Source organism: Sapajus apella, unplaced genomic scaffold (genome assembly GCF_009761245.1).
Source record: "Sapajus apella isolate SASKATOON/1434 unplaced genomic scaffold, GSC_monkey_1.0 scaffold12, whole genome shotgun sequence".
In the NCBI taxonomy this organism is placed as follows: Eukaryota; Metazoa; Chordata; class Mammalia; order Primates; family Cebidae; genus Sapajus; species Sapajus apella.
This window is the reverse complement of record NW_022436952.1, coordinates 21,295,728-21,321,986: the sequence shown is the minus strand read 5'-3', so window position 1 is coordinate 21,321,986 and position 26,259 is coordinate 21,295,728. Positions and strand designations below refer to the sequence as shown.

At 41.2% G+C, this 26,259-nt stretch overlaps 1 protein-coding gene and 1 long non-coding RNA gene across 2 annotated transcripts in view; both read right to left on the bottom strand.

Moving 5' to 3' along the window:
* ZNF18 (zinc finger protein 18) overlaps positions 1–10,761 on the bottom strand; it is a 13,260-nt gene extending 2,499 nt beyond the window's left edge. Inside the window, exons 1-4 of the mRNA XM_032279376.1 lie at positions 10,749–10,761; positions 10,541–10,599; positions 4,693–4,777; positions 3,883–3,993 (exon numbers count right to left, since the gene is read on the bottom strand). Of these exons, the coding sequence (XP_032135267.1) occupies positions 3,883–3,993; positions 4,693–4,777; positions 10,541–10,599; positions 10,749–10,761 (268 nt within the window). The remainder of the gene's footprint in view (positions 1–3,882; positions 3,994–4,692; positions 4,778–10,540; positions 10,600–10,748) is intronic.
* Positions 10,762–10,770: 9 nt separating this feature from the next.
* LOC116553106 lies at positions 10,771–16,583 on the bottom strand. The gene is made up of 3 exons (XR_004269638.1): positions 16,554–16,583; positions 13,234–13,236; positions 10,771–10,843 (listed from the first exon to the last, which is right to left on the bottom strand). It is a non-coding gene; the product is annotated as an uncharacterized LOC116553106 (long non-coding RNA).
* Positions 16,584–26,259: the final 9,676 nt, after the last annotated feature.

The following is a 26,259-nucleotide window of genomic DNA, read 5'->3' as shown; positions in this document are numbered from 1 at the left end:
ATGTAGAGACGGGGTTTCACCATGTTGACCAGGATGGTCTCGATCTCTTGACCTCGTGATCCACCCACCTCGGCCTCCCAAAGTGCTGGGATTACAGGCTTGAGCCACCGCGCCCAGCCCACTTTCTCTTGTCTTTAAAAAAAAAAAGGCTTTATAAATATCATTTTAAAAAGCTTCCATCAAGAAGATGTCACAATAAACACATAATTTGTTCTCCGACCATGGAAATCTAATTTGTTTATTATGTTTTTGCTACTATAAATAATGCTGTGATCAGCATTTTTCTTCGTAAGTTTTTGCCCACATTTCTCATCAATATCGCAAAGGAATTTCTCAAAGTAGAATTACGGTGTCAACTGGCATAAATATTAAGGCTCTTGACACCTACAGGCAACCCAATGTCCAGAACAACTCTGCCATCCTCTCATATGTGAAACCGAGCAAGGGGGAAGTGGGTATTCAATACTTACATATTGAATATTTTTAAACATATGCCATTTAGATGGAAGAAAAATGGTTTTTCATCATTTTAAATTTTACTTTTTAAGTTATAAAAGGATGAATCTTTATCACATTTATGAGCTATTTTTCATACTCAAAGACTGCTGCCCATATTTTACTGGGAAAGTACATTTTTCTTATCAACTTGCTTTCACTCCTTCTATATTAACAAAAATAATCATTTATCTGTCATGTTGATGAAAAGTGTTTTTTACCGATTTAGTTACCCTAATTTAGTGGTATAGTTTTTTTTTGTTTGTTTGTTTTTTGAGACGGAGTTTTGCTCTTGTTGCCTAGGCTGGAGTGCAATGGTGTGATCTCGGCTCACTGCAACCTCCACCTCCTGGGTTCAAGCAATTCTCCTGCTGCAGCCTCCTGAATAGCTGGGATTACAGGCATGCGCCACCATGCCCGGTTAATTTTGTATTTTTAGTAGAGATGGGGTTTCTCCATGTTGGTCAGGCTGGTCTTGAAGTCCCAACCTCAGGTGATCTGCCCGCCTCAGCCTCCCAAAGTGCTGGGATTACAGGCGTGAGCCACTGTGCCAGCCACGATCATGTTAAATTCTTATACAGACCAGCATCTCTCTTTAGACTCCCTTTTCTGTTCCACAGATCTGTGCATTTATTTTTATATCAGCATCACACCATTTTAATGTTTACCTTTATAATACAACAGACTTAATATTTTCAGATCTAACATTCATGAAACATTCTTTTTGCAAAACTTTTTTTTTAATGTTCTTGCATGTTATATTCTTCCAGATAACTACTTTAAAAACTTTAATCCTTTGGATTTTGATTAGAAGTTTAAGTATATGGCTTTTTGAGACTGCCCCCTGGTGGCCTGTTTTAACTAGGAGCTGTTTTTCCATGTAGTCAACTATAAGAGCACATTCACTTGCTGCATTCACTTTTGCCCCGATCTGAGTCCAGATCTGGTAAAGTGGCAAACTGTTGTATTTTTCAAACCAGGCCTTTCCCGTCTGGTTACTGTGACTTCCACAATTATTCTAGGTCTCTTCGCTGCACACATGGACTCCTGCAATGACTATCTGCAGGCTCCTCTTCTCCAAGTGTTCCCTTCCTATCTGTCCTACACATTGCTGCCAGATTCATCTTCCTAAACCTCTTTCCACAGCTCCTTTTTTTTTTTTTTTTTTTTTTGAGACAGAATTTCATTCTTGTTGCCCAGGTGCAGTCTCAGCTCACTGCAACCTTGGCCTCCCGAGTTCAAGAGATTCTCTTGCCTCAGCCTCCTGAGTAGCTGGGATTACAGGTGCCAACCATCATACCCAGCTAAGTTTTGTTTTGTTTTTTTCAGTGGAGACAGGAACCTATAATAGCTTTTTTTTTTTTTTTTTTTTTTTGCCTATCATAGGCAGGATGGCCCTTGTAGACTCCTCACATCTAGTAAAAGGCAGGATCTACTGGGACCATGTCAGCAGGTGAGATAAAGGAAAAATAAACAAACAAAAAATGAGTAGGAATACAGTGAGCTATATATTGCAAATAAGATCAGACTACTAGGAGTGATGTGGGAAATCTCTGTACCTTCGACTCAATTCTACTATAAACCCAAAACTGCTCTAAAATATATGTCTATCCAAAAAAAAAAAAAAATCCTATTGCAACAACCTCCAAAGCAATATTTTTTCTGACTACAACCCACGGTAAGTTCTATGGACTAAACTATGATCCCCCAAAATTCTTATGTTGAAGCCCTAGCCCCCAATATGATGGTATGTGGAGATGGGGCGTGGGACCTTTGGGAGGGCTTAGGTCTAGATGAGGTCCTAAGGGCACAGTCCTCATGATGGGATTAGTTCCCTATCCTCGCTCGGTCTCTTTCACCTCCCCCCCATCTCTCCCTTGCTCTCCCCCTCTTCTCCCCTTCTCGCCAACCCCACTCTCTGCTATGTGAAGACACAGCAAGAAAAGCGAGGTCAGCAAACCATGCTGGCACCCTGATCTTGGACTTCCCAACCTCCAGAAACGTAAGAAATTAATGTTTGTTGTTTAAGTAACTTAGTCTATGGTATTTTGTTACAGCAGCCCAAGCCACAGAAGTAATCAATATATTTATATAGAAACACAGTACACAGACACATATTTTAAACAAATATTTCCTGAAACATGACCCACCACTGCATCTGATATTTCCTATTCAGTCGTATTGCTTCTTTTTTTTTAATGCTGGTTGTAACTCTATCAAACGATTCCACAACTCACTAATTGGTTATGCAATGCAGTTTGAAAAAGACTGTTCCAGAAGAAATCGTTGTGAAATAGCATGATAAATATGTTGCGTAAAATTAAAATCAAATATATCTCAACTAATAATTGCTCTCTGTGTGGTATATGGGCAAAAGAAAATAATTAATTAGATCCCACTGGGGAGAAAGAATGGCTTGCCCAACAATACCTATCCTTGGTCCTCTTCTTCCTCTGAGGTTCTGGGATTTACTGTATATATAAAAGTGTGTGTACGTGTGTGTGTGTGTGTGTGTGTGTGTGTGTGTGTGTGTATGTAAGTTTCACAGTTAGGTTTTACATAACTTGAATGTTTTGGAAAAAGTGTAGAAAGCAAAGGTTGACTGCTATTTTCTAAGAGTACAAATTCAGATTTCTTCTTCCCCAGTCTTAAATTATTTTTAAGAAGTATAGGCGGGTGTTGAACAATGAGAACACATGGACACAGGGAGGGAAGCACTACACACTGGGGTCTGTTGGGGGGAAATGGGAGGGGACAGCAGGGGGTGGGGAGTTGGGGAGGGATAACATGGGGAGAAATGCCAGATATAGGTGAAGGGGAGGAAGGCAGCAAATCACACTGCCATGTGTGTACCTATGCAACAATCTTGCATGTTCTTCACATGCACCCCAAAACGTAAAATGCAATAATAAAAAAAAAGCAGTATTTGTTGATGTTGCTGTTTAATAAATGTTAGGTGCATAGAGATTAGATAAAACATGTTTTTCTGTTTATGTCTAGATACTTTAACTTCTTGCTAGGAAGGGTAATAATGGCTGTGACATAGTCCTTTGCAATGAAATTCTACTCTATTTGTATTGGTCTCAATTTGTGTGAATCTTAATTCTTTCTGAGAAAGAACGCTAAAACAACAGACAAGATTAAAGGCAGCAAGTCTGACGTGTGGTCTTCCTTCCATGGCTAAATATGTGTCAACAGCCCAATAGCCAGAGGTAAGTAGAGTCAATCTCAATATTCAAATCGAACCAATCAAATCATGGCTAGTTATAACAAACATAATGGAGTATTCCGTCCCCCACCACACACTTCCTTCACCACCTCCCCAGTCACCTCCAATGTAATGACAGGCAGTCAGAAATGATTCCAGACCAATGAAAGATTACTCACCTATGCAGCTGGGTCTTGGGATCTTCTCATTGACATGAAGGTACAGTCCTGCCAGCTCTTCCCCATATTCTATTGAATTAGTCAGGTCAGGTTTGGAATGGGAAATGCCTGCTGTAGAGAGAAAGATGTATGGTGGGCCTTGATGAATGGGGAAGCCGGGAGCTCAAGCTGTGTCTTTCAAAGGAGCACCTTAGGCATCCGGGAAAATATGACGGCTCTGGACACTTGTAGAAAGTCACCTTAGAACAGCGTGTGGAGCTTATAAGACACCAGTACTCATAGGGTGACCTTGACAGATGGTAAAGGCCACAAAAGCAAGAGTCTAGGCAGGTGAACAGAAAGGTCTGTAGACTGCCTGGCAGGCTGGTGTGAGAATCGTGACTGGGATGCCACTAACGGTTGGTTGACAAGTGTCGTTTATTAGAAAAGAGAATGGACTCAGAGCCAGCCACAACTGAGTTCCATCATAACTCAGCCCACTTATGAGCTAAGTGGCAGTGGCTAAGTATTTGATCTGATACTCACTTTCATCAGGCTTAAAATGAGAATACCATCATCCATTTCAGAGATTAAAGAAGTTACTCCATGCAATGTACCCACAAACAGTTCCTGGCACACTGAATACTTTCAGTACAAGGAAGTTCTTACTATAATTCTGCTATCTGCAGCTTGCCCCAGTTCCCAACTATGCCTCTAATGATTTCCTTCATCTAGCAATTGTAAGTTCAGCAGATGTCTCTAAGAGTGCATAGAAAATGCCTGTTTTCCAGTACTTCCTTCTCCTTCCATCAGGCTAACCCATGCCCTCACCTCCTGAGACCATTTTCCCATAGGTCTCCAGCATGAGATCCCAGTATTGCTCCTTTTGAGTAGAATCCAGGTGTCTCCACTGTTCCTGGGGAAAAAAAAAATACAGTACCATGACTCCAATGAGATACCATGACTCCAAATATCCAATGAGGGTATTTGAACCTGCCTTCCCTGCCTAAAGGAAAGCTGCGTAGAAAGAAACGTGCCATAGTATCCTGGCCATTGCAAGGCCTAAGAAATCCCAGGAGAGTGGTGCAAGGAGCAAAGAGGCCAAAGGGAAAACAACAGCCTCTACATCAGTATTTCTTTCCCTAATTAGAAAACGTCTAGACTTTACGTTCTGCATTTTTTCCGCTGAATTATTTAAGAATGAAGAACATACAGAGGACAGGAGCCTTTTCCATACTATTTGTTTTTTTTAAAACTCAAGTGCCTGTACTAGGGATCTTTGAACAGGAAGAGCCTGGTAGTCCCACTATTTAGTTAAAATCAGGAAATTCAAAAAGCAAAAGAAAGAAGTTAGAAAGGAATCTGTTGGAAAAGCAAGTGCAAATCAGTAAAATGTAGTTAGAGTCAACTGCATTGTAAGCTTTACCCTGAAACAAAGATTGGTATATTCAGAGAAAAGAGAGATGTTATAGCCATATTTGAAATCTCTTATAGTTCTGCTCTTAGAGTCTAACATCAGACAGTGAAAAACTGGTGGGTTCTCTGGAGCAAGGTGTCCCCCCACAATCTCCAAAAGAAGCCCTGCTTTTCCTATGGAAACTGACTGGGGACATAAAACTGGGAATACCATCCAGCTAGGGTCTGCTTTCGTGAATTCAGATTTCAATCTTCCACCAAGAAGGTGACTACTAGAAGCTCAGATTGTAGAGCAGAGGGATCAGCAGCCCATTTTCTGGAGTCAGACATACTGAGTTTTAAGTCCCTACCTTGCCACTTTCTAGCTGTGTAACCTTGAGCCAGTTTCTTAACATTCCAGAGTTTCAGGCCTCACCTAATGATGGCACTAAACTCAAACAACTGTTGGGAGGTTTGAGATAAATAATGCAAGTGTCACCTGTTTTCACTGCACACTGTACTTGTTTTATTCACAGAATGTATCTGCTTATTAAATATTTATGTGTATGTACATGTGCATATGCACACATGTAAGTATTTGATTGATTGCTGCCTCTACTAGCAATGTAAGCTCCATGAGAAAAGGACTCTGTCTGTCATACTCTCCATTGTATAATACCTTCCCAGTTCCCAAGAGTTCCCAAGACTGTGCCCAGGACAGAAGAGGCACTTGATATATGTTGCCGGGGTTAAACAAAGCCCTTAGCAAATAGGTCCTCAGTAGGTAATATATATTATTATTATCACATGCAGTCTCCCAAACTCACCCCAAGGGTTTGCAGAGAGAATTAAGGGATTCTGCACACTTTCAGAAACCCCAAAATTGACAATCATGAATAGTCAGGCTTCAGGGAACAGAAATGAGGAGAGGAATTACTAAGTCATCCTCCTACTGTACACAATATACTATTCAGGGAAGGCTCTCTATGATATGGTTTGGCTTTGTGTCCCCACCCAAATCTCATCTTGTAGCTCCCATAATTCCCACGTGTTGTGAGAGGGACCCGGTGGGAGATAACTGAATCAAGTGGGTAGGTCTTTCCTGTGCTGGTACCGTGATAGTGAGTAAGACATTATCTGATGGCTTTAAAAATGGGAGTTTGCCTGCACAAGCTCTCTCTTTGCCTGCCCCCATCCACGTAAGATGTGACTTGCTCCTCCTTGCCTTCCACCATGATTGTGAGGCCTCCCCAGTCATGTGGGACTGTAAGTCCAATTAAACCTCTTTCTTTTGTAAATTGCCCAGTCTCAGATATGTCTTTATTAGTCCGTGTGAAAACGGACTAATCTACTCTCAGTCCTAAATCAAGTCTGCCCCGTAGCACATCAAAGGGAAGTAGAAATGGCTCAAGGAGAAAGGAGACACCAAAATGTTTAATTAGCAGGTGCTAAGCCAAACAAACAAACGAAAGAGAGTTTGGATGTTTTTGGGTGGAAGGGATAGAAAGCTGAAAAGTGACCTCAATTTACACTTAATTACATAGTCAACTATTTATTTATTTATTTATTGAGATAGAGTTTTGCTCTTGTTGACCAGGTTGGAGTGCAATGGTGCGATCTTGGCTCACCACAACTTCCAACCCTAAGGTTCAAGCGATTCTCCTACCTCAGCCTCCCGAACAGCTGAGATTACAGGCACCCACCACCACGCCCAGTTAATTTTTTTGTGTTTTTAGTAGAGACGGGGTTTCTCCATGTTGGGCAGGCTGGTCTCAAACTCCCAGCCTCAGGTGATCTGCCAACCTTGGCCTCCCAAAGTGCTGGGATTACAGGCATGAGCCTCCGCACCTGGCCTACATAGTCAACTATTAACTATAACCACATTTTTAATGTGACTTTAAATTTTTAATTTTTAATGTATAAACAGCTAGCAATTTATTCTGTTAATCTTCTGTGAATGCAGCTATTTTAACAAGCTCCTAAAAATAACCACTTGAGCAAACACTGCCGAATATAGGAGTTCTCGGTCTTTTTGGTCACAGTAACATCTACCTGGCTGCCTGGCTTGCTGACACAGGACCTATTCCATGAGCAGCAGAACTGTAGCTACCAAGAAGGGTACAAGGCAGCAAAGGATACAGCCACCAAAACCCCCAAGGGTCAAAATCAGCTCATTCAAAAACCAGAAAATTTGCTTCAGGAGCACTAACAAGGTACCTCCAGCTTAGACACAAATTTACTCAAAGAACCGCCGAGAAGCTGGGGACATTCAAATAAAATGTCCTACTGAAGAGGCAAGACACCAGTGGCAGCCAGCTTGCCTTTTTCTCTTATTTGAAAGAGAAGGGAAAACCTAACTTTCTATCCTGAAAGACAGAAGCATGGGATTTGATGGGAAAATTCTATTTTTGTGTGGAACTAGCACCATCTTGTGGGTCTTTGAGAAATTACCACAACTAACTTGCACTGAGTTACCTACACAGTGTTCCTTTCCTTTAAGTTTGAAAACAGAGGAAGGTGAATAAATGTATTGCTGGAGTCTATGTGAGGTTCTGACTGAGCCATGGCTCCTACTAATGAAATTCTACTGTGTAGTGGTAGTGATACCATATCATTATTCTGGCATTATTTATGAAGTTCCTCATTTATTTAAGAGATTAGAGAGAGTGACTAATTTACAAATTCCCTTTACTTCCAAAGGATTCCATTAAATATCAAAGTCTTTCTGATGCAAATAACTGTTGCTAGTTTGGAGGGGATATTCAGATTGGGTAGGGATGACTTTTGTTTGTTTGGCTTGAATGGTTGCTAACTAAAAGGCAGGGAAATACAGACACACATGTATATTTAAATACAGTTGTAAAAAGCAAATTGGTACTGATGAAGATTTTGAATCTTTTGACTAAGTTATCCAGAACAGGTGAGGATACTCTGTACATACTACAGAAACAACAATAATCCTCTAAGCCTGGTTGACATATTTCACTGAATACCCAAATCTTTTTCACCAAGCAATATCCTGCTTAACAATCTGGTTTCTGAAGACCTTGAAAGCAGGCAGAAGGGTACCTTTGATTCACTAAAAAGGCATGTCTCTCTGCTGCCACCTCCCCATCCACCTTCCCCCAGAGTAAACTATGAATCTGGTATTCGAATTTTTATATCTCTGAGCCTGGAGAGCTGAAGCTCAGACCCTGGTCGGAAATACTGCATTAAGCACCACCTAGTGCCTTCTCTATTTTCATCTTCTTCACTCTATATTACATTGCAAGCCAAGTCCCAAAAGGAGTTCCTTCAGTGTTTTAAATATTTTAATTAAGGTATACAGCTTCCTGAAAAAAAATTATTTTTACAAAATTCAACTTTTCAGAATTGTTAACTACATACCAAGATAAATCTATCCCAGAGACTTCTATGTACAGCAAAAATGAAGTATTAGGAATTGTTGGATTTACCTTATGTCTGAAACAACTGAAAACGGGACAAAATGTATGAAACAACAGTTTTCAGACATTGCACATTACACAGAGCAGAGCAGAACAAGATCCCTGAAAGTGGGAAAACAAATTCAGTGCCCTCTAGTTATCCAAACATACTGCCTAGACAGAGGATCCGGGCAGCGGCACAGGAATGGGAACCCAGGCTGAGCCAGGGATCCTCCCTGAGATGAGCAAAAGGAGCTCAGAGTCTGTCTGGGAAGGCCAAGATGGTTAGAGTTGACAGGGTAGAAAAATCTGAGAGGAGGAAGCTGTACAAACAGAAAGCTCCAGAGATCTACAGAGCGCCCCCTCCAAAGTCTGGGAAACAGCCGCCCAAAAGAATCAGAGGAAACAATCCTCTGAGTTCACACAGTGCTGGAAACAGTTTATATTTCCACCAGGCAGAGTGGAAAACCTGGTATATGAAGGGGCATCAGACTACTCAGAATACTCCAAAGAGAAGTGCCTTGGCATGGAAAAAATAATACTAGACTAAAGGTTTCTCTGGTGCCATATAACAAACAAACTGTGTCCAAATAATTGCATCCTATAGAAAAGCTCAGGAACATTTATAGTAATACAAAAACATCCAGCACCCCACAAGGCAAAATTCACAATGTCTGATATCCAATCAAAGATTACCAGGCATGGGCACCATAGTAAGACACTATCTCTACATAAAAATTTAAAAATTAGCCAAGCATTGTGGCACATGCCTATAATTCTAGCTACTCAGGAGGCTGAGGCAGGAGGATGGCTTGAGCCCAGGAGGTCAAGACTGCAGTGAGCTGATTACACTGCTGCACTCCAGCCTGGGTGACAAAGTGAGACCCTGTCTCAAAACAAACAAACAAAAAAGACAAAGATTACCAGGCATACAAAGAAGCAGGAAAACAATCTCATAATGTGAATAATCAATCTATCAAAACTGACACAGAACCAATACAGGTAGTAATCCGTAGATAAGGATATTAATACAAACATTAACTATATTCCATATATTGAAGAAGCTAGAGGAAAGACTGAACACATTAAGTATAGACATGAAAGATATAATAAAGACCCAAATCAAACTTCTAGAGGTGAAAAATTTATCTAAAATGAAAAATAGACTGGATAAGATTAACAGCAGATTAGATGCTGTAAGAAGAAAAGATTAATGAGCTTGAAGACATAAAAATAGAAACTGTCCTAAATAAAACACCAAGACTTCAAAAACAATGAAAAATATACTGGATGAGATTCATAGCAGATCAGATGCTATAAAAGAAAAGGTTAATGAACTTGAAGACATAAAAATAAAATTTTTCAAAAAAAAAATCAGTAAGCTGTGGGACAACTTGAAGAGCTCTGATACAGATATATACATTATCATTATACACATTCCGCAGATATTATTTCCCAAGCCCTTAAAGGAGAGAAGAAATAAGACAGAAAAAAAAATGCTTTAGAAATAATGGCCAAAAATTTTTCCAGTTTAATGAAAACTATACATCCACAGATCTAAGAAACTCAATGAATCCCAACTACATGAAATGTGAAAATTATTCCAAGGCACATCAAAATCAAACTGTTTTAAAAAATAAGAATACACTGAAAGAAGCTATATATACACATTATATGCATAAGAACAAAGATAAGAGTACATTTGGCATGATTCTATTTTTACAAAATTCTAGAAAAGGCAAACTAACATATGGTGACAGCAGATCAGAGGTTTCCTCAGGATGGGGAATGGGTGAAGAGAGGCAGGAGAAAGAAAAGGTAAAAAGTTTCCCCTTCACCTTTTTTGTACCTCAGCTCACCTGAGGTGCTGCTGGGAGCAGTGAGGTTCCGAGGTCCTGGTCTCTGATCAGCCTTTTTTCTGATACCACTCATGATACCAAATGGCTGGGGCTTTTCATACCAATGGCCAATTCTCTGATTCTCTAACACCATAGTTGACTCCAAGGCTTCTTGGGCAGGGCATATGAATTTGTTTTTTTTGAAAATGTGTCCCCCTCCTGTGTATACCACTCAATCTCATTCCCTTTTTAGTCTCATTCCTGGTGAAGACCTAGTTCTTTCCAGAGACAGTTCCACTTCAGAAGCACTTTACTTAATAGGAGCTTTTGAAATTGCCCAATGGATACATGATTCTATTTTGAAAGATTATAAACTTGAAGCCACAAAGCAAACTACTGATACTGTACCATACCTAAACAGCCACCATCTCCCTGCCCATTTTCTAATGCTCTTTCTTGGTCTTCAAATGCCCAGACAAAATGAAGAATAAAATGCATCATAAGAAGTATTTTCACTATAGATTTGCAGGTAAATGGCTCTTCTACAGAACACTTCTATATCTTCATTTATATATCTGCATTCTAAAAAATGAAGCTGGAAAAAGATATTAGTGCCCTAGGAATAAAAGCTAATGTTGAAATATTCACATGCTTTCATAATAAATAGAAAGTTAAAAATAAGTCGTCCCAAAAAGGTATAATGAAATTTCCAAGAGACCTCTTTTGAGTGCCATATTGAAACAGGTCTGTTTGAGAATTTGTGAAAAAAAACAAGTATCATACCTGACACTTTCAACCTCGGGGTTAAAGAGGATTGAGAAGACTGACTACCTTGAAAATACTCTTATAGCCTTGATATAAATAATCACTATTTTATGTGAATGGTATCAAAATTTAGAAGAGCACAACTAAGACAGTAGGAGAAAATTAAACGGCAAAATAATATTGTTATTTTAAAAGGATCATCCACTATTTCTAGTTAACTTTCTTGCAAGTAATCATAATATAGGATTATTGGGTCCATCCTTAAATGTTATGAAGAATTTGGTGGTCATCATTTCTCCCTAAGATTAATCACAACAATAAATAAAAAAATACCCACTCGCTTGGGGATCCAGCCTAGAGATCAGTACAATACTCTAGCTTTTGGTAGCTGCTTATTTCTTAAGGTATAGGAAACAATGTCTTCATCCTTACCATTTCACCCAAATAATTTATCCTACATTGGAAAATCATTTAAAAACTAAAACAAAAAACACCAAATTTTTTCATTTTTCTTTTTTTTTTTCTTTGAGACAGAGTCTCACTCTGTCGCCCAGGCTGGAGTGCAGTGGTGTGATCTCGGCTTGCTGCAACCTCCGCCTCCCGGATTCAAAGGATTCTCCTACCTCAGCCTCCGAATAGCTGGGACTACAGGTGCCCACCACCATGCCCAGCTAATTTTTGTATTTTTACTAGAGATGGGGTTTCACCGTGTTAGCCAGGATGGTCTTGATCTCCTGACCTCGTGATCCATCCACCTCAGCCTCCCGAAACACCAAATTTTTCCAAGGGCCCAAGAAACGAAACAGTGAGGTCAAAAGAATTACAGTTGACCTTTGAATAATGTAGGAGTTAGGGGCGCCAACCCCCACATAGTAGAAAATCCATATATAACTTCTGATTCCCCAAAAGCTTAACAGCCTCCTGTTGACTGATGCTTAAATAGTCAATTAACATACATTTTGCATGTTACTGTATTTTTGTGATAAAATAAGTTACAGAAAATATTATTAAGAAAATTACAGGCCGGGCGCGGTGGCTCACGCCTGTAATCCTAGCACTTTGGGAGGCGGAGGCGGGTGGATCACGAGGTCAAGAGATTGAGACCATCCTGGTCAACATGGTGAAACCCCGTCTCTACTAAAAATACAATAAATTAGCTGGGCATGGTGGCGCGTGCCTGTAGTCCCGGCTACTCAGGAGGCTGAGGCAGGAGAATTGCCTGAACCCAGGAGGTGGAGGTTGTGGTGAGCCGAGATCGGGCCATTGCGCTCCAGCCTGGGTAACAAGAGCGAAACTCCGTCTCAAAAAAAAAAAAAAAGAAAAAAGAAAATTACAAGGAAGAAAAACTACATTTACTATCCACTAAGTGGAAGTCAATCACCACAAAGGCCATCATCTTCACCATCTTCCAACTGAGTAGCCTGAAGAGGACAAGGATTGGGAGGAGGAGAAGGAAGGGTTGGTTTTCCAGTCCCAGGAGTCACAGAGGCAGACAAAAATCCATGTATAAATGGATCCCTGCAGTTCAACCCTATGTTAAGGGTCAAAAGTAATCCAATACCAAATTTTTTTATGTGGTCCTCATTAAATTTATTTTTTGCTTAAAAAGAAACCCAGGCCAGGTGTGGTGGCTCACGCCTGTAATCCCAGCACTTTGGAAGGCCGCAGTGGGAGGATCACCTGAGGTCAGTAGTTTGAGACCACCCTGGCCAAGATGGCAAAACCCTGTCTCTACTAAAAACACAAAAATTAGCCGGTCACGGTGGTGTACACCTGTATTCCAGCTACTTGAGAGGCTGAGGCAGGAGAATAGCTTGAACTTGGGAGGCGGGGGTTCCAGCGAGCCGAGACTGCACCACTGCACTCCAGCCTGGAAGACAGAGCACGACTCCATCTCCAAAATAAAAAAAAGTCAGCAAAGGCAGAAAATCTGAACACTATTAACCAACTTGCTCTAATTGACTTTACAGAACACTAGACCCAAGAACTGTGAAGCATACATTCATTTCAAATGCAAAAAGGATATTCATCAAAACAGACTATGTGCATAATTTTCAAATGATTGATACCTTAAAGTTAGCTCTAAAAATATTACACAAGGTAGTATTGCTAAAAAGCCATTAAAGCAATACCAAAAAAGAAAAAAAAAAAAAAAAAAAAAAAAAAAAAGCCCACCACTGATAGAAAAGAAAAACCCAAAAATCTGATAGAAAAGGAACACAAGAGAAACAAAAACCAGAAAGGTCAAATGGAAAACTTTAGAGCTTCCTGGGTTGGAATATATTCTCTGATCACTGTGCATTTAAATTAGAAATCAGTAACAAGGGATAACTAGAAAATCCAAATTTATGGAAATTATTAAATAACGTTGTTAACCCATAGTCAAAGAAAAAACTCATAAATGAAATTAAAATATGTTTTCATACTGAGTGATAATAAAAACAGCATATCAAACCACCTGGAAAGCAGCTAAAGCATTGCCCACAGGTAAACCAACAGTTTCAAGTAGCATCTTAAAAAATGAATAAATATATATTTTTAAATCCTTCACTTTGTAAATCCAACCTGTTTGGCTCAAGACTTTCAAATTACGAGTGGCAACATTTTAGATAGAAAGATACTAACCTGTAAACTTATTCCAATTTGTTTCCTAAATTAAGATAGCACTTTAGATAATACTTAAAAGAAATGACATTTTGGGAAAACTACAGATTTTATACAATATTTAAATCTTGTTTTAGTAATACTATGCTCCCAGGTAGCGTGGTAAGAAAAATGTCTCGGCTATTTAGAATTAAGTTACTTTATAGAGTATTAAAATTGTTTAATAGCGTTTACATCCCAATGACCTCATGAGGAATTGCCCCCATTAGTTATGAAAAAAAATTAAAGTTATCCCTTACACCTGTTATTAAGCCTTTAGCAAACAGAATGAATTTTTAAATGTACATCCTAGGTAAATGTACTTAATATACACACATAGTTACGTACATGGTTACATATATAAGTAACCATTTGTTAAGCACATACTATGTATCGGCTTATGTATTTCTAATTCTCACAATCGTCCCGGTGTACAGCTCAGGAACCTCTGAGGCTCACAAGGGGCAGCCAGATTAAAAAGGACGCTCTAATGCCTTTGCTTCGGGGAGCACAGTCAACGTCTGGTGATTTGTGGGGGCGTTTTGTGGTTGTCACAAGCAGCTGGGGTATCCGGCATTTAGTGCTCGAGGCCGGGGCAACGCTGCTCATGGCAGAAGTAGTCTCCACCATGCGCCCCTCAAATGCCTACAGCACTCTGACGAGAGGGAGGGACTCCGAGCACCATCCCATCGAGTTTCCTCTTTCCTAAGCTCATTTTCAAACAACATCTTTAAAAATGCCCTCAGGGGAAGGCAGCGGGGAGGACCCCGCCTTCTGTCCCAGCGCAGAGACCCAGCCGGTCCCGCGGGGCGCACAGGCGCAGGAACGCAGAGCCGGGATGGGGTTCACAAATCCCCCCGCACCCAGGGTCCACTCCCAGCCATGGCTGCCCCGGCCCCGCGCTCGCCATGTCCCCCGCGCGCTCCCAGACGCACGGGCGCGGGAGCCCGTAGACACTCCACCGCTCCGGGCGCCCAGCCGAGTCAGGTGCGGACGCGGATGGCGCCAGGCCTGACCCGGAGCGGACAGAGGCCGGGGCCGCCCCGCACGCGCGCTCACCTCGGCCCGCGGCGCCGGCTCCGGGCGCACTTCCGGGAGCTGGGCGGCTGCGCGCGCCTCCGGCGACCGGCGAGCGACGTGCGACACTGGGCGGAGCTAGGGGCGAGGGCGGGGCTGAATCCGAGGCTCCTATTGGCCGTCGGGGACGCCCCGCCCCTCTCGGCCGCCGCGGCAGTGCAGGTCCCGCGCCAACGTCACGCTCCGTTCCTTCCGTCACTCACTCACTACTCACTCACTCTGTTCCTGAGTTCCTTCATTACTCGCCGTCATTTACTGCGCGCCTATTCCGTGCCAGGCACTCGGCCAAGCACTGCGAGGCCTTCAAAGGTCATTTGTCTCTCCCGAACCCTTCCGCCCAGTCCCACACCCAAAGCTGCAATGCTCTGCCAGGATCCCTGCTTCTCAACCGGCGCCTTTCTCCACCTTTCCGTTCTTGCCTCACTTGACCTCCCAGAGGCATTTGATTTGCCCCAAGCTTCTTCCTCTGTCTTCATTCTCCCACTCTCACCAGCTCTGCAGACCCTGGGTCCTCTCCCACTTCTCCCCATTCCGTTAGGGCCAGTCTAATGTGGTCTCATCCTCTTTTCACCCGCGTCTCTCTCCCTGCCTCTTTCTCTCCCTCTCAGCAAATGTCATCCTTGACTCTTCTCCTTCCCTTTCCCACACACCAACAATGGCCGAATCCTCTGATTTTACCTCATTGTTTCACCCTCTCTCCCTTCTCTCTACCCCTCCCTCGGCTTAGCTCCACACCTTTCTTAAGTAAGAAGGGTAAGGCCTTCTTACCCTTTCCTGAGCATCCAGTCTTGCTGGACTGCATCCTGTCCTGGGCCGCATCAGCCATCTCGTGACATTAAGTTGCATTAATAGAAGTATGATGTCTCCCAGCACTTTGAGAGGCAAAGGCGGGTGGATCACGAGGTCAAGAGATCGAGACCATCCTGGTCAACATGGTGAAACCTCGTCTCTACTAAAAATACAAAAAATTAGCTGGGCATGGTGGCGCGTGCCTGTAATCCCAGCTAGTCAGGAGGCTGAGGCAGGAGAATTGCCTGAACCCAGGAGGCGGAGGTTGCGGTGAGCCGAGATCGCGCCATTGCACTTCAGCCTGGGTAACATGAGTGAAACCCCGTCTCAAAAAAAAAAAAAAAAAAAAAGAAGTATGATGTCAAAGTTCGGGCGTTCCATCTTGGGCAACTGGCAAAGAGGAGAGTATTCGAAAAGAAAGAGCTGTTAAGTTCCCCTATAACCTACGGAAATAATATAAATAATAAAAATTTTAAAAAGAGCTGTCAGTATGGTGATGTGTCCTGTCCCTGTCCCATGTTTAGAGGAATTGAAGACATCTCCTCTGGAGAAATAAAGCTTGATGCGGGGAAGGGATTACATCCTCATGTACCTGAAAAACTGACCAGTGGAAAACAGATTTGACATGTTCTCTTAAGTCCCAGGGGCTGAACAAGATCCCATGTATGAAACTACTGTTTCAGTCTGACCTAGTGGAAGTTTCTAATCTTTTTTTTTTTCTTTCTTTCTTTTTTTTGAGACGGAGTTTCGCTCTTGTCACCCAGGCTGGAGTGCAGTGGCCCAACCTGGGCTGACTGCAACCTCTGCCTCCCAGGTTCAAGTGATTCTCCTGCCTCAGCCTCCCAAGTGGCTGATATTACAGGATCTGCCACCATCCCCTAATTTTTTGTATTTTTAGTAGAGACAGGGTTTCTACTAAACCCAGGCTGGCCTTGAACTCCTGACCTGCACCTCGGCCTCCCAAAGTGCTGGAATTACAGGTGTGAGCCATCACACCCCGCTGGAAGTTTCTAATATTCATGTGATTGATGGTGGTGCTTTGAGTTCCTGAGGACAACGTGGCTAACAATTTACCAGGCACATTTAGAGGGATACCTTCGTTGGGTGTTGCCTCCAACATCAATGTGCTTTGCTTCTAAGAAAGTCAAGAGATAAGGTGGTTTGGAGGGGAAGATTATATGAGTTTTATCTTCAATGTGTTCGCTTTTAGCTGATCAACATCCACAGAAGATAACAATAATTCAAAACCATTAATTGGGTTTTCACTCCTTTGTGAATCTGATGGAAGCCAAAACTTTTCCCAAGGAAAATGCACATACACATCTACATACAACACTTTGCACTCAAATTCAGGGAGCTAACACAGTCCCGAAAGCCATCCTTGGAACCCACAAACCTCAGGTGGAGAACTCTAATCCTGGTACGTGGTTCCGATTTGCAAATGACACTTTGAAGTTTAATAATTTCTTTATAAACTGGCACCTTAGGAAAAGACATAAACACTTCTTTTGGAACAGGCTGAACAACCAAAAGATTTTTTAAAATAGGGAGATACCTACCTCAGCTTAGGAAATAATTCAAAGGTGTCATCTAGTTCTATTATTCACTCACTCATTCAATAAATATTTACCAGATGATGTGCCCAGCACGCTTCCAACAGCTATGTTAGCAAGAATGAACTAAACACACAAAGTCCCAGCCCTCCCAGGACTTATATTTTGTAGGATGAGCAGGGCAATAAATAAATACACAAGTGGTAAACACAGGTGTTGTGAAGAAACTTACACTGGGGCAAAGAGGAGAGGAGAGAGATGGAGGGCAAGTTATATGGGAAGGTCAGGGAAGGACTAACAGACAAAACAGCCTTGAACCCAGACCTGAAGTTAAAAAGCAAGTCTTGCGAATATCTGTGGGAACCTCCAGGGAGAGGAAATTGCAAAAGTTGTTTTCGTTGTTGTTTGAGACAGAATCTTGCTCTGTCGCCCAAGGCAGTGCCAGAATCTCAGTTTACTGCAACCTCGCCCCCCAGGTTTAAGTGATTCTTCTGTCTAAGCCTCTCGAGTAGCTGAAATTACAAGTACATGCCACTGTGTCCGGCTACTTTTTATGCTTTTAGTAGAGATGAGGTTTCACCATGTTGGCCAGGCTGGTCTTAAATTCCTGACCTCAGGTGATTGGCCTGCCTTGGCCTCGAAGTGCTGGGATTATAGATGTGAGCCACTGTGTCCACCCCATCAATGTTTAAACCCTGAGACAATGAGTGACAATAAAACGGAGAGATATAAAGACTGAGCCCTGGACCACACCAACATATAGGGTCAGGGAAATAAGAAAAATCTATCAAAGGAGAAAGAGATTGAGGAACTACTGAGGTAGAAGAAAAATGGAGAGTGCTATCCGGGAAGCCAAGGGCATAAAGTGTTCAAAGAAAGAGAGAATCATCAGCCAGGCACAGCGGCTCATGCCTGCAGTCCCAGGACTTTGGGAGGCCGAGGTGGACAGACCACAAGGCCAGGAGTTCAAGACCAGCCTGGCCAAGATAGTGAAACTCCATCTCTACTAAAAATACAAAAATTACCTGAGGGAGGGGGGTGGCAGGCTTCTGTAATCCCAACTACTTGGGAGACTGAGCAGAGAATGGCTTGAACCTGGGAGGCGGAGATTGCAGTAAGCCTAGATCGCACCACTGCACTCCAGCCTGGGCAACAGCGTAAGACTCAATCTCACAAAAAAAAAAAAAGAGGGAATTATCGACTAATCGAATGCCATGATCAAATGTAAGATGAGGATTAAGCATTGACTATTTTTTTAACAACAGGAGAGTAAAATCAATGGTAACCTTGACTAAGAGTGATTGGGAGTATAGAAAGCCTGAATGGAACAAGGTCAATAAGGAATGGGAAGAGACGAATGAGAACAGCAAATAGAGACCAGTCATTCAAGAAGTTTTGCTATAAAAAGAAATAGCAAAACGAGACAAACTAGGAGATCTTACAGCATGCTTACATGCTGATTAGAATGATCCAGCAGGGAGGAAAAATGTATATGGAAGGGGCGAAAAGTGGCAATTACTGAAAAATGTTCTTGAGTAGAGGAGAGATTGATTTTTGAATAACAAGGCTCCTGAGTACTCACATTATCTAGGCTACATGGAATACCCACAGAAAACAATCTCCACTTAAGAGGAGCGTAAAGTCAAAAGTTAAAGCCACACCAAAAACTGTTCCTCATACAGAGAAAATGGGGAATGGAGAGGTGTTGATCAAAGGGTACAAAAGGTCCAGTTAGATCAGAGGAAGAAGTTTTAGCATATTGCAGTGTGGTAACTGTAGTTAATAACAATGTAGCCGGGCACAAGGGCTGATGCCTGTAATCCCAGCACTTTGGGAGGCCGAGGCAGGCAGATCATGAGGTCAAGAGATCAAGAGCATCCTGGCCAACATGGTAAAACCCAGTCTCTACTAAAAACATACAAAAATTAGCTGGGTGTGGTGGTGCGCACCTGTAGTCCCAGCTACGCATTAGGCTGAGGCAAGAGACTCACTTGAACCCGGGAATAGGAGATTGCCGTGAGCTGAGATCATGCCACTGCACTCCAGCCTGACAACAGAGCAAGACTCCACCTCAAAAATAATAATAATAATAATAATAATGTATATTTCAAAATCACTAAAAGAGTAGCTTTTAAATGTTCTCACCACAAAAAATAAGTAGGTGACGTGATGAATATGTTAATTAACTTGATTTAAACTTTTACAATGGATACCTGTAACATCACATTGTACCTCATAAATATATACAATTATTATTCATCAATTAAAAATAAAAATAAATTTTAAAAACTCTATTATAAATGACAATCACTAGTTACCAAAAAAATGAAAGCACTTGCACTCCCAAATTCAGAGATAATAGAGCAGTCTGAAAGATATTTTAAAATAAAAATTCTGAGTTGTCCAAAGAGGTTTTAAAAAAAAAAGTAAAAGCCATAGACCAAAAGAACGTTGTATGGGGAAAAAGAAAGAAAGAAAGAAAAGATGAAAGGTGGGAGAGAGAAAACAAAATAAAACTGCAGGATCAAGTCTTTTTCTTACAAACTAAAAGATAGTCACTTTTTCAATTAGGAAAAAAAATAGTCTAACACCCATGGGAATCAGACATGGCGAATATCTTTGTTCCCATTGTGAGATAAGAAAATAGAGATCCAGAGTGTGTAAGTACCTAACTCAGAGTTCAAGACGTGAAACCCTGCCTCTACTAAAAATACAAAAATTAGCTGGGCGCAGTGGCATGCACCTGTAATCCCAGCTACTCGGAAGGCTGAAGCAGGAGAATCACTTGAGCCCAGGAGGCGGAGGTTGCAGTGAGCCGAGATTGTGCCACTGCCCTGCAGCCTGGAAAACAGAGGGAGACTCCATCTCAAAAAAACAAATATATATTTATATGTATATCTCCTGATGCATCTCTCACCAAACAAATTTCCTGAGGCCATAAAATGTCTTTAGACAAGGTTTTCTCAAACTGAGACTTTGGGACTTCAATGACCAACTCCCCTCTATGCAAGTGAGAAAAATGGACATTTTTCTCAGATGGAGTTAAATTTAAAAAGTCATTGCATACTTAGCCAGACCCCTTTGAACGTTTAAATCCATGGACCTGGAGAGATGATAAAGACATTAAGCTTCACTGGTGTTGAATACAGTGGACTGGCCAGGTCCTTGGTTTGAACGTATGTTGAACAGGCTTGAGTCAGGATGTGGAAGGTGCCATAAGGGAACTGGAGGAGGTCTACACCATGGAGCAGTTAAAAGTGAGATCTGGCCAGGTGCGGTGGCTCATGCCTGTAATCCCAGCACTTTGGGAGGTCAAAAGATCGAGACCATCCTGGCCAACATGGTGAAACCTTATCTCTACTAAAAACACAAAAATAGCTGGGCGTGATAGCGCACGCCTGGAGTCTCAGCTACTTGGGAGGCTTAGGAAGGAGACTCACTTGAACCCAGGAGGCAGGGGTTGCAGTGAGAGGAGATTGGGCCACTGCACTCCAGCCTTGGCAACAGAGTGAGACTCCGTCCCCCCAAAAAAAGTGAGGTCCTTGGCTGGGCGTGGTGGCTCATGCCTGTAATCCCAGCACTTTGGGAGGCCAAGGTGGGCAGGTCATGAGGTCAGGAGTTTGAGACCAGCCTGACCAACATGGTGAAACCCTGTCTCTACTAAAAATACAAAAATTAGCGGGGCCTGGTGGCACACACCTGTAATCCCAGCTGCTCAGGAGGCTGAGCAGGAGAATCACTTGAACCTGGTGATTGAGCAGGTGATTAAATCAAATTAAGGCTTAATTGAATGAAATGAAGACTGAGCAAGAGAATCACTTGAACCTGGCGAATGTTGCAGTGAGCCGAGATTCCGCCACTACACTCCAGCCCGGGCAACACAGCAAGACTCCGTCTCAAAATAAAAAAAGTGAGGATCTTACATTTTCACTTATTCAGCATATTGAGACATATTGATGTAAATATGTGCAGGAATCAATGGATTTGTGAATTATATTACCTAGTTTTAACTAAACTATTCCTAGCAAAATGGACCCAGAGTTTTACGTTTCTTGCAAAATAATCTTTATTTGAAGGTAACAGTAACAATGCAGGCACATATAAACAGCAAATAAAATAGCATAGCTACACTTCTAACTTGAGTCCTTTTGCAGATTCATTAGAAAGTAATGGTAATGCCAACAAATCAGATCTGACCAAAGCCAAGAAAAATAATTTCAAATATTAAGAAGTCTACTAGAAATGTACGTTTATATCTCTATCACTGTACTGAATGACACCTTAACAAGATGTGTATTTATGTGTATGCATTTACACTGAGTGTGCAAATTAGATTTTAAATGTTTAAATATATGTTTCTAGACATACTAAGTATAAATACATGTGTTTGTATATATTTTTACCTATATATGTTTATATACTATATATATGCATGTATGTGTGATGTATGTACATTTATGCAGGTTATGGATACAGAATTTATATACAGATTATATATACAGATAATACATATACACAGCTACTAATATATGCACATATGTGCACATATATATATAGAACTTGAAGAAAATTCCACAAAGTTTAAAGTCATATAATATTCTATCAAGTATTTTATGAAACTTAATTAAATCAAATGAAGACTCTTTGGTGACCTCTTTTGAGCTTCCAATATATGAAAATCAGTACACAAAGTATTCCATATAAAAAGTTTTGTGCTTTTCACTTTAAGCCCATTGGTAAAAATTATGAAAATGGAATGTCTCTTCCAATTAATTTGCAAGAGCTACTGACTCACGTCAGGGACTATGGAAATTCATAGCCACATTTCACCAAAATTTTTTGCTTAATTAGCAGATGGCATTGAAAATGAATATCATTTTTAGTAACTGCTGCCAGTGATGTACTTTATCCATTTGGAGGTTTAGGGAGGTTTCTCTTTTCACTTTTGACAACCATTATAACTAAGTGTTAAAAATAAACTGAATTGGCTGGGCGCAGTGGCTCACGCCTGTAATCCTAGCACTTTGGGAAGCCTGGGTGGGTGGATCACAGGTCAGGAGTTCGAGACCAACCTGACCAACACCGTGAAACCCCATCTCTACTGAAAATACAAAAATTAGCCAGGCATGGTGGCACATGCCTGTAATCCCAGCTACTCAGGAGACTGAGGCAGAAGAATTGCTTGAACCTGGGAGATGGAGGTTGTAGTGAGCCAAGACTGTGTCACTGCACTCCAGCCTGGGTGATAGAGTGAGACTGTCTCAAAAAATAAAAATAAATAAATAAATAAACTGAATTTAGAACCCAACTCTAAAAATCTCTGTTATCACAGAGTATTAAAAATTTGCCCAAAAAATGAGGCATATTATATTTTTAGTGAGAACTTTATTCAATAAATAAGATATATATTTTTAAATACTATTTTTTTTTCATTTTTACCATAGCCTTTTTAACTTTCAGTTTTGAATATGTTTTATAATTGTTACGTATAAAGTTTTTCTTTTTGGTGTCACAAAGAAAAATTAGTACTTGGACAAAGGATCTCTCAGCAAAGAATTCTTTTTTTACTTCCTGCAGAAAGGGTACTCCCACTAGCAATTTTGCCACGAGAGTACAACAAACAAAGGAAAGCAGACATGTTTATTTCTTACACATTTGGGGTTGTCCTTACTGCTGGGTCTGATCTCTGTTGGCTGGAGCCAGTCCTCACCATCTAAACCAAAACCCAATTGGCTAGTAACTCAAAACTTTTCTAAACAGATAAAAGCAATGGAGAGCAAAGAAAAAAGGAAGTCCAAATAAGGAAGGGTCATAGGCTGTGAGCTGGGACATGCCTGTGAGCACAGATATCTTGGTTAAAGTACAAGGACATAGAATGTACTACGTGCCTGTAAGCATGTCTACCAGCTACATAGGATAGGGCTTTTAGCAAAAAGGCAAGAAGGCTTTTGAAGAAAGTGTTTAAAACAAACTATTATTTCTAACACTTATGAATTATTCTCAAACAAGAAAGGAAACTTTGAAGAGGAAATTTTTACTTCCCACAATAATGTACAACATGCAGGCAAGATAATACATGCATATATTATTTATAAATAAATACATATGCAAACAGTGGCTACGTAGCCTCAAAATACTTTTACTAGAAAAGAATGATTAATCAAAAAAGTGTAGAGTTTCCTGTTCTAGATCTGGGAGCTTCTTAAATTGGGCTGCACATCAGACTCACATGGAGGGCATGTTAAATCCACATTATTTTGACTTCTTTCCTGAATCAGACTATCTGACAGGTAGAGCCTGGAAATACATTTTTTTTTTTTTGTCTGTCTCCCTTTCGCTTTCCCAGAAATGCGATTTTTTAACAACTTCTGAAGTGATGCTTTTGGCACTGATATGGGAGTGGCATTAAAATCCCTGTTTATAAATAACTGTCTATTAACTCAAACTTCAGGACACAAACAGATGTTAGTTGGCAAAACTTATTTGGGCAGAAAGGATAATAATACATGGAGTAATACAATTAACTGGTAATCAGGATGCCTTTGGAAGAAGTTAAAACAGAACAAGATTTCTGGGCTGATATTTATCCAGGAACTCCTAACATAGATATCCCCAATATAACAATACATTGTAGTCATCTTTATGCATCTCAATTCTTTCATTAGTAAAATGAGAAATAGCAATGCTATTTAATGCTTAGGATTGTTAAGAGAATTAAATAAGATAGTATATGGAAAATACCTAGAACAGTGGCTGGCACACAGCAAAATCTAGCTGTTATTGAGATATCATCATTTGTATGTATCATCTTTTTAGGATAGGTGATTCCCGGAAAGAATAGTAATAAAGAGGTTATTAGAACTGCATAAATTAGCTGGGCATGGTGGTGTATCCATATGGATTCTGCTACTTGGGAGGCTGAGGTGGGAGGCTCACATAAGCCTCAGAGGTTGAGGCTGCAGTGAGCCATTATCTCACCACCACACTCCAGCCTAGATGTCAAAGCTCAAAAAAAGAAAGAAAGAACTGAGCAAAAAATATTACCACACTGTGTTTTTGTTTTTTGTTGTTTTTTTTTTTGCCAAAATGTTTCAACGGTACCCAGATACCCCAGAAGAAAGAAAATGTTGTCATGATCAGAAACATGATAAAAGTCTCAACCAAATGAATTTAATTATGCAAATTTTAAGACATTCTGTAACAAGGTAATAAATATCATATTTTTACCTCAAAATTAAAACCCAAAGGAATTCTGTGAATATGGCCTCATAGAGACACCTAACTACCATTAATGTACTTATCTATTAGGCCAATGTTTTTTATTTTATATTGTTTTGTTTTGTTTTATTTTATTTGTTTCTTTTTAGAGTCCTGCCTGTGCCTCTGAGCTTAATCTCTGTTCTGGTAAGATGTCAAGATTCTGGCCTCCTCCACCAAGAAAGGGGGGTGGGTTCAGCATTTCAGCCGCAGAGTTTCACCACCAAATGTTGAGACATCATGGTTCAGTCAGGACTCTTTCTATGTTGATCTCCCTTTTGAGCTTCAGTTTCTGCCAGAAAAAGCTACAGCCTTCAGATGCAGATTTGGGAAGCTTCAGAAGTCTAGGTTTCTTTATCTCATTAGCCAGGGACCCTTTAAATCTTAGGGAGTTCTATACAGGTAACAATCTTAGAGTGATTGGGGAAGAGGCGTTGTGTCCCCTTAAACCTTCCACCACCCAGAATTCTTCTTTTGTCCTCCTAAATGTCTCACTTTGACCCCTTGTTAGCTGAATTCTGATTTTCGTATGATCACTCTGATGCTGCCCATGACGTCCTTCACTTTAAGGTGGCTGACTCCTGGCTGGACGGATGGTCTTGCTGACTTTGGGCAGTCAGACTTTGCCCTTGCTGGGCCTGTGACATCTATCTCACCTTGAAAGCCAGGACTCCTGAAAATCCCATCAGCACTGAGCAGTGGGAAGCCCCATCTGTCCCTGCCGCCTGCTGCTGGGGATGGCTAGACGCCTGCCCACATTGAGATTTTCTCTGCACTCAGTTTTTCAGATTGAACCTTTCTCCCTCTGACACAAGCTTCCAGGAGCATGTGGTGGCTCCTGAAGGTCTCATGGATCAGTGAAAAAAAAGCAAGCTTTTTCTTCCCCTGGAGAAACAGCAAGATTGGTGAGTCATCTGTCACTGCTAATTAGCACAAAGGGTCTCAATGTTGGGGAACACAGAGACAGAAAATGATTGGAATTAACCAGACACCAGGGTTGGAAAAAAAAAAATCCAGAATGTGGTGATACTCAGAGAACAAAAAGAAAATAAAGTTAATCAGCAGCAGTGGTCTATTGTAGAAAGTCTTGAGGAGAGCCACTCAGAGTACCTTGCGTTGCCTGTGGAGATACAAAGAAGTGGCAGCAGGTAGCCAAAGGCACAAAACAGAAGCGCCATCTTGGAAGAGCCTGGTTACCAGGAATTAAGTAAGGAATGCATTCATTCAAGCTTACAGAGTTCTACCCAAGATCAGTTCTCTTCCCTGAGACTGATGTGGACCCTTCCAACCAGGAGTTGGAAACTGGCAGCGTGTATTTTCTTTGGCAAGCACAATTTAAAAGATTTACTCGAACTGGGATGCCTTTTAGCGGTGCATGCAATTTGCAGTTGGTCATAAGTCTGACCATCCCATTATTAGTATTATTACTCAGAGATGGGGATCTAGCTATGTTGCCCAGGCTGGACTTGAATTCCTGGACTCAAAAGATCTTCATGCCTCAGCCTGCCAAGTAGCTAGGACTACAGGCTCAAGCCACCATGCCCAGCTTTGACCATCCCTTTAGACCATGGCTCTTTCACATACTTATAGTACCATCTGGACCCTGAAGGCATTTGAGCAAGATTGCACTTAAATATTCTCCGGAAGGCAGAGGAG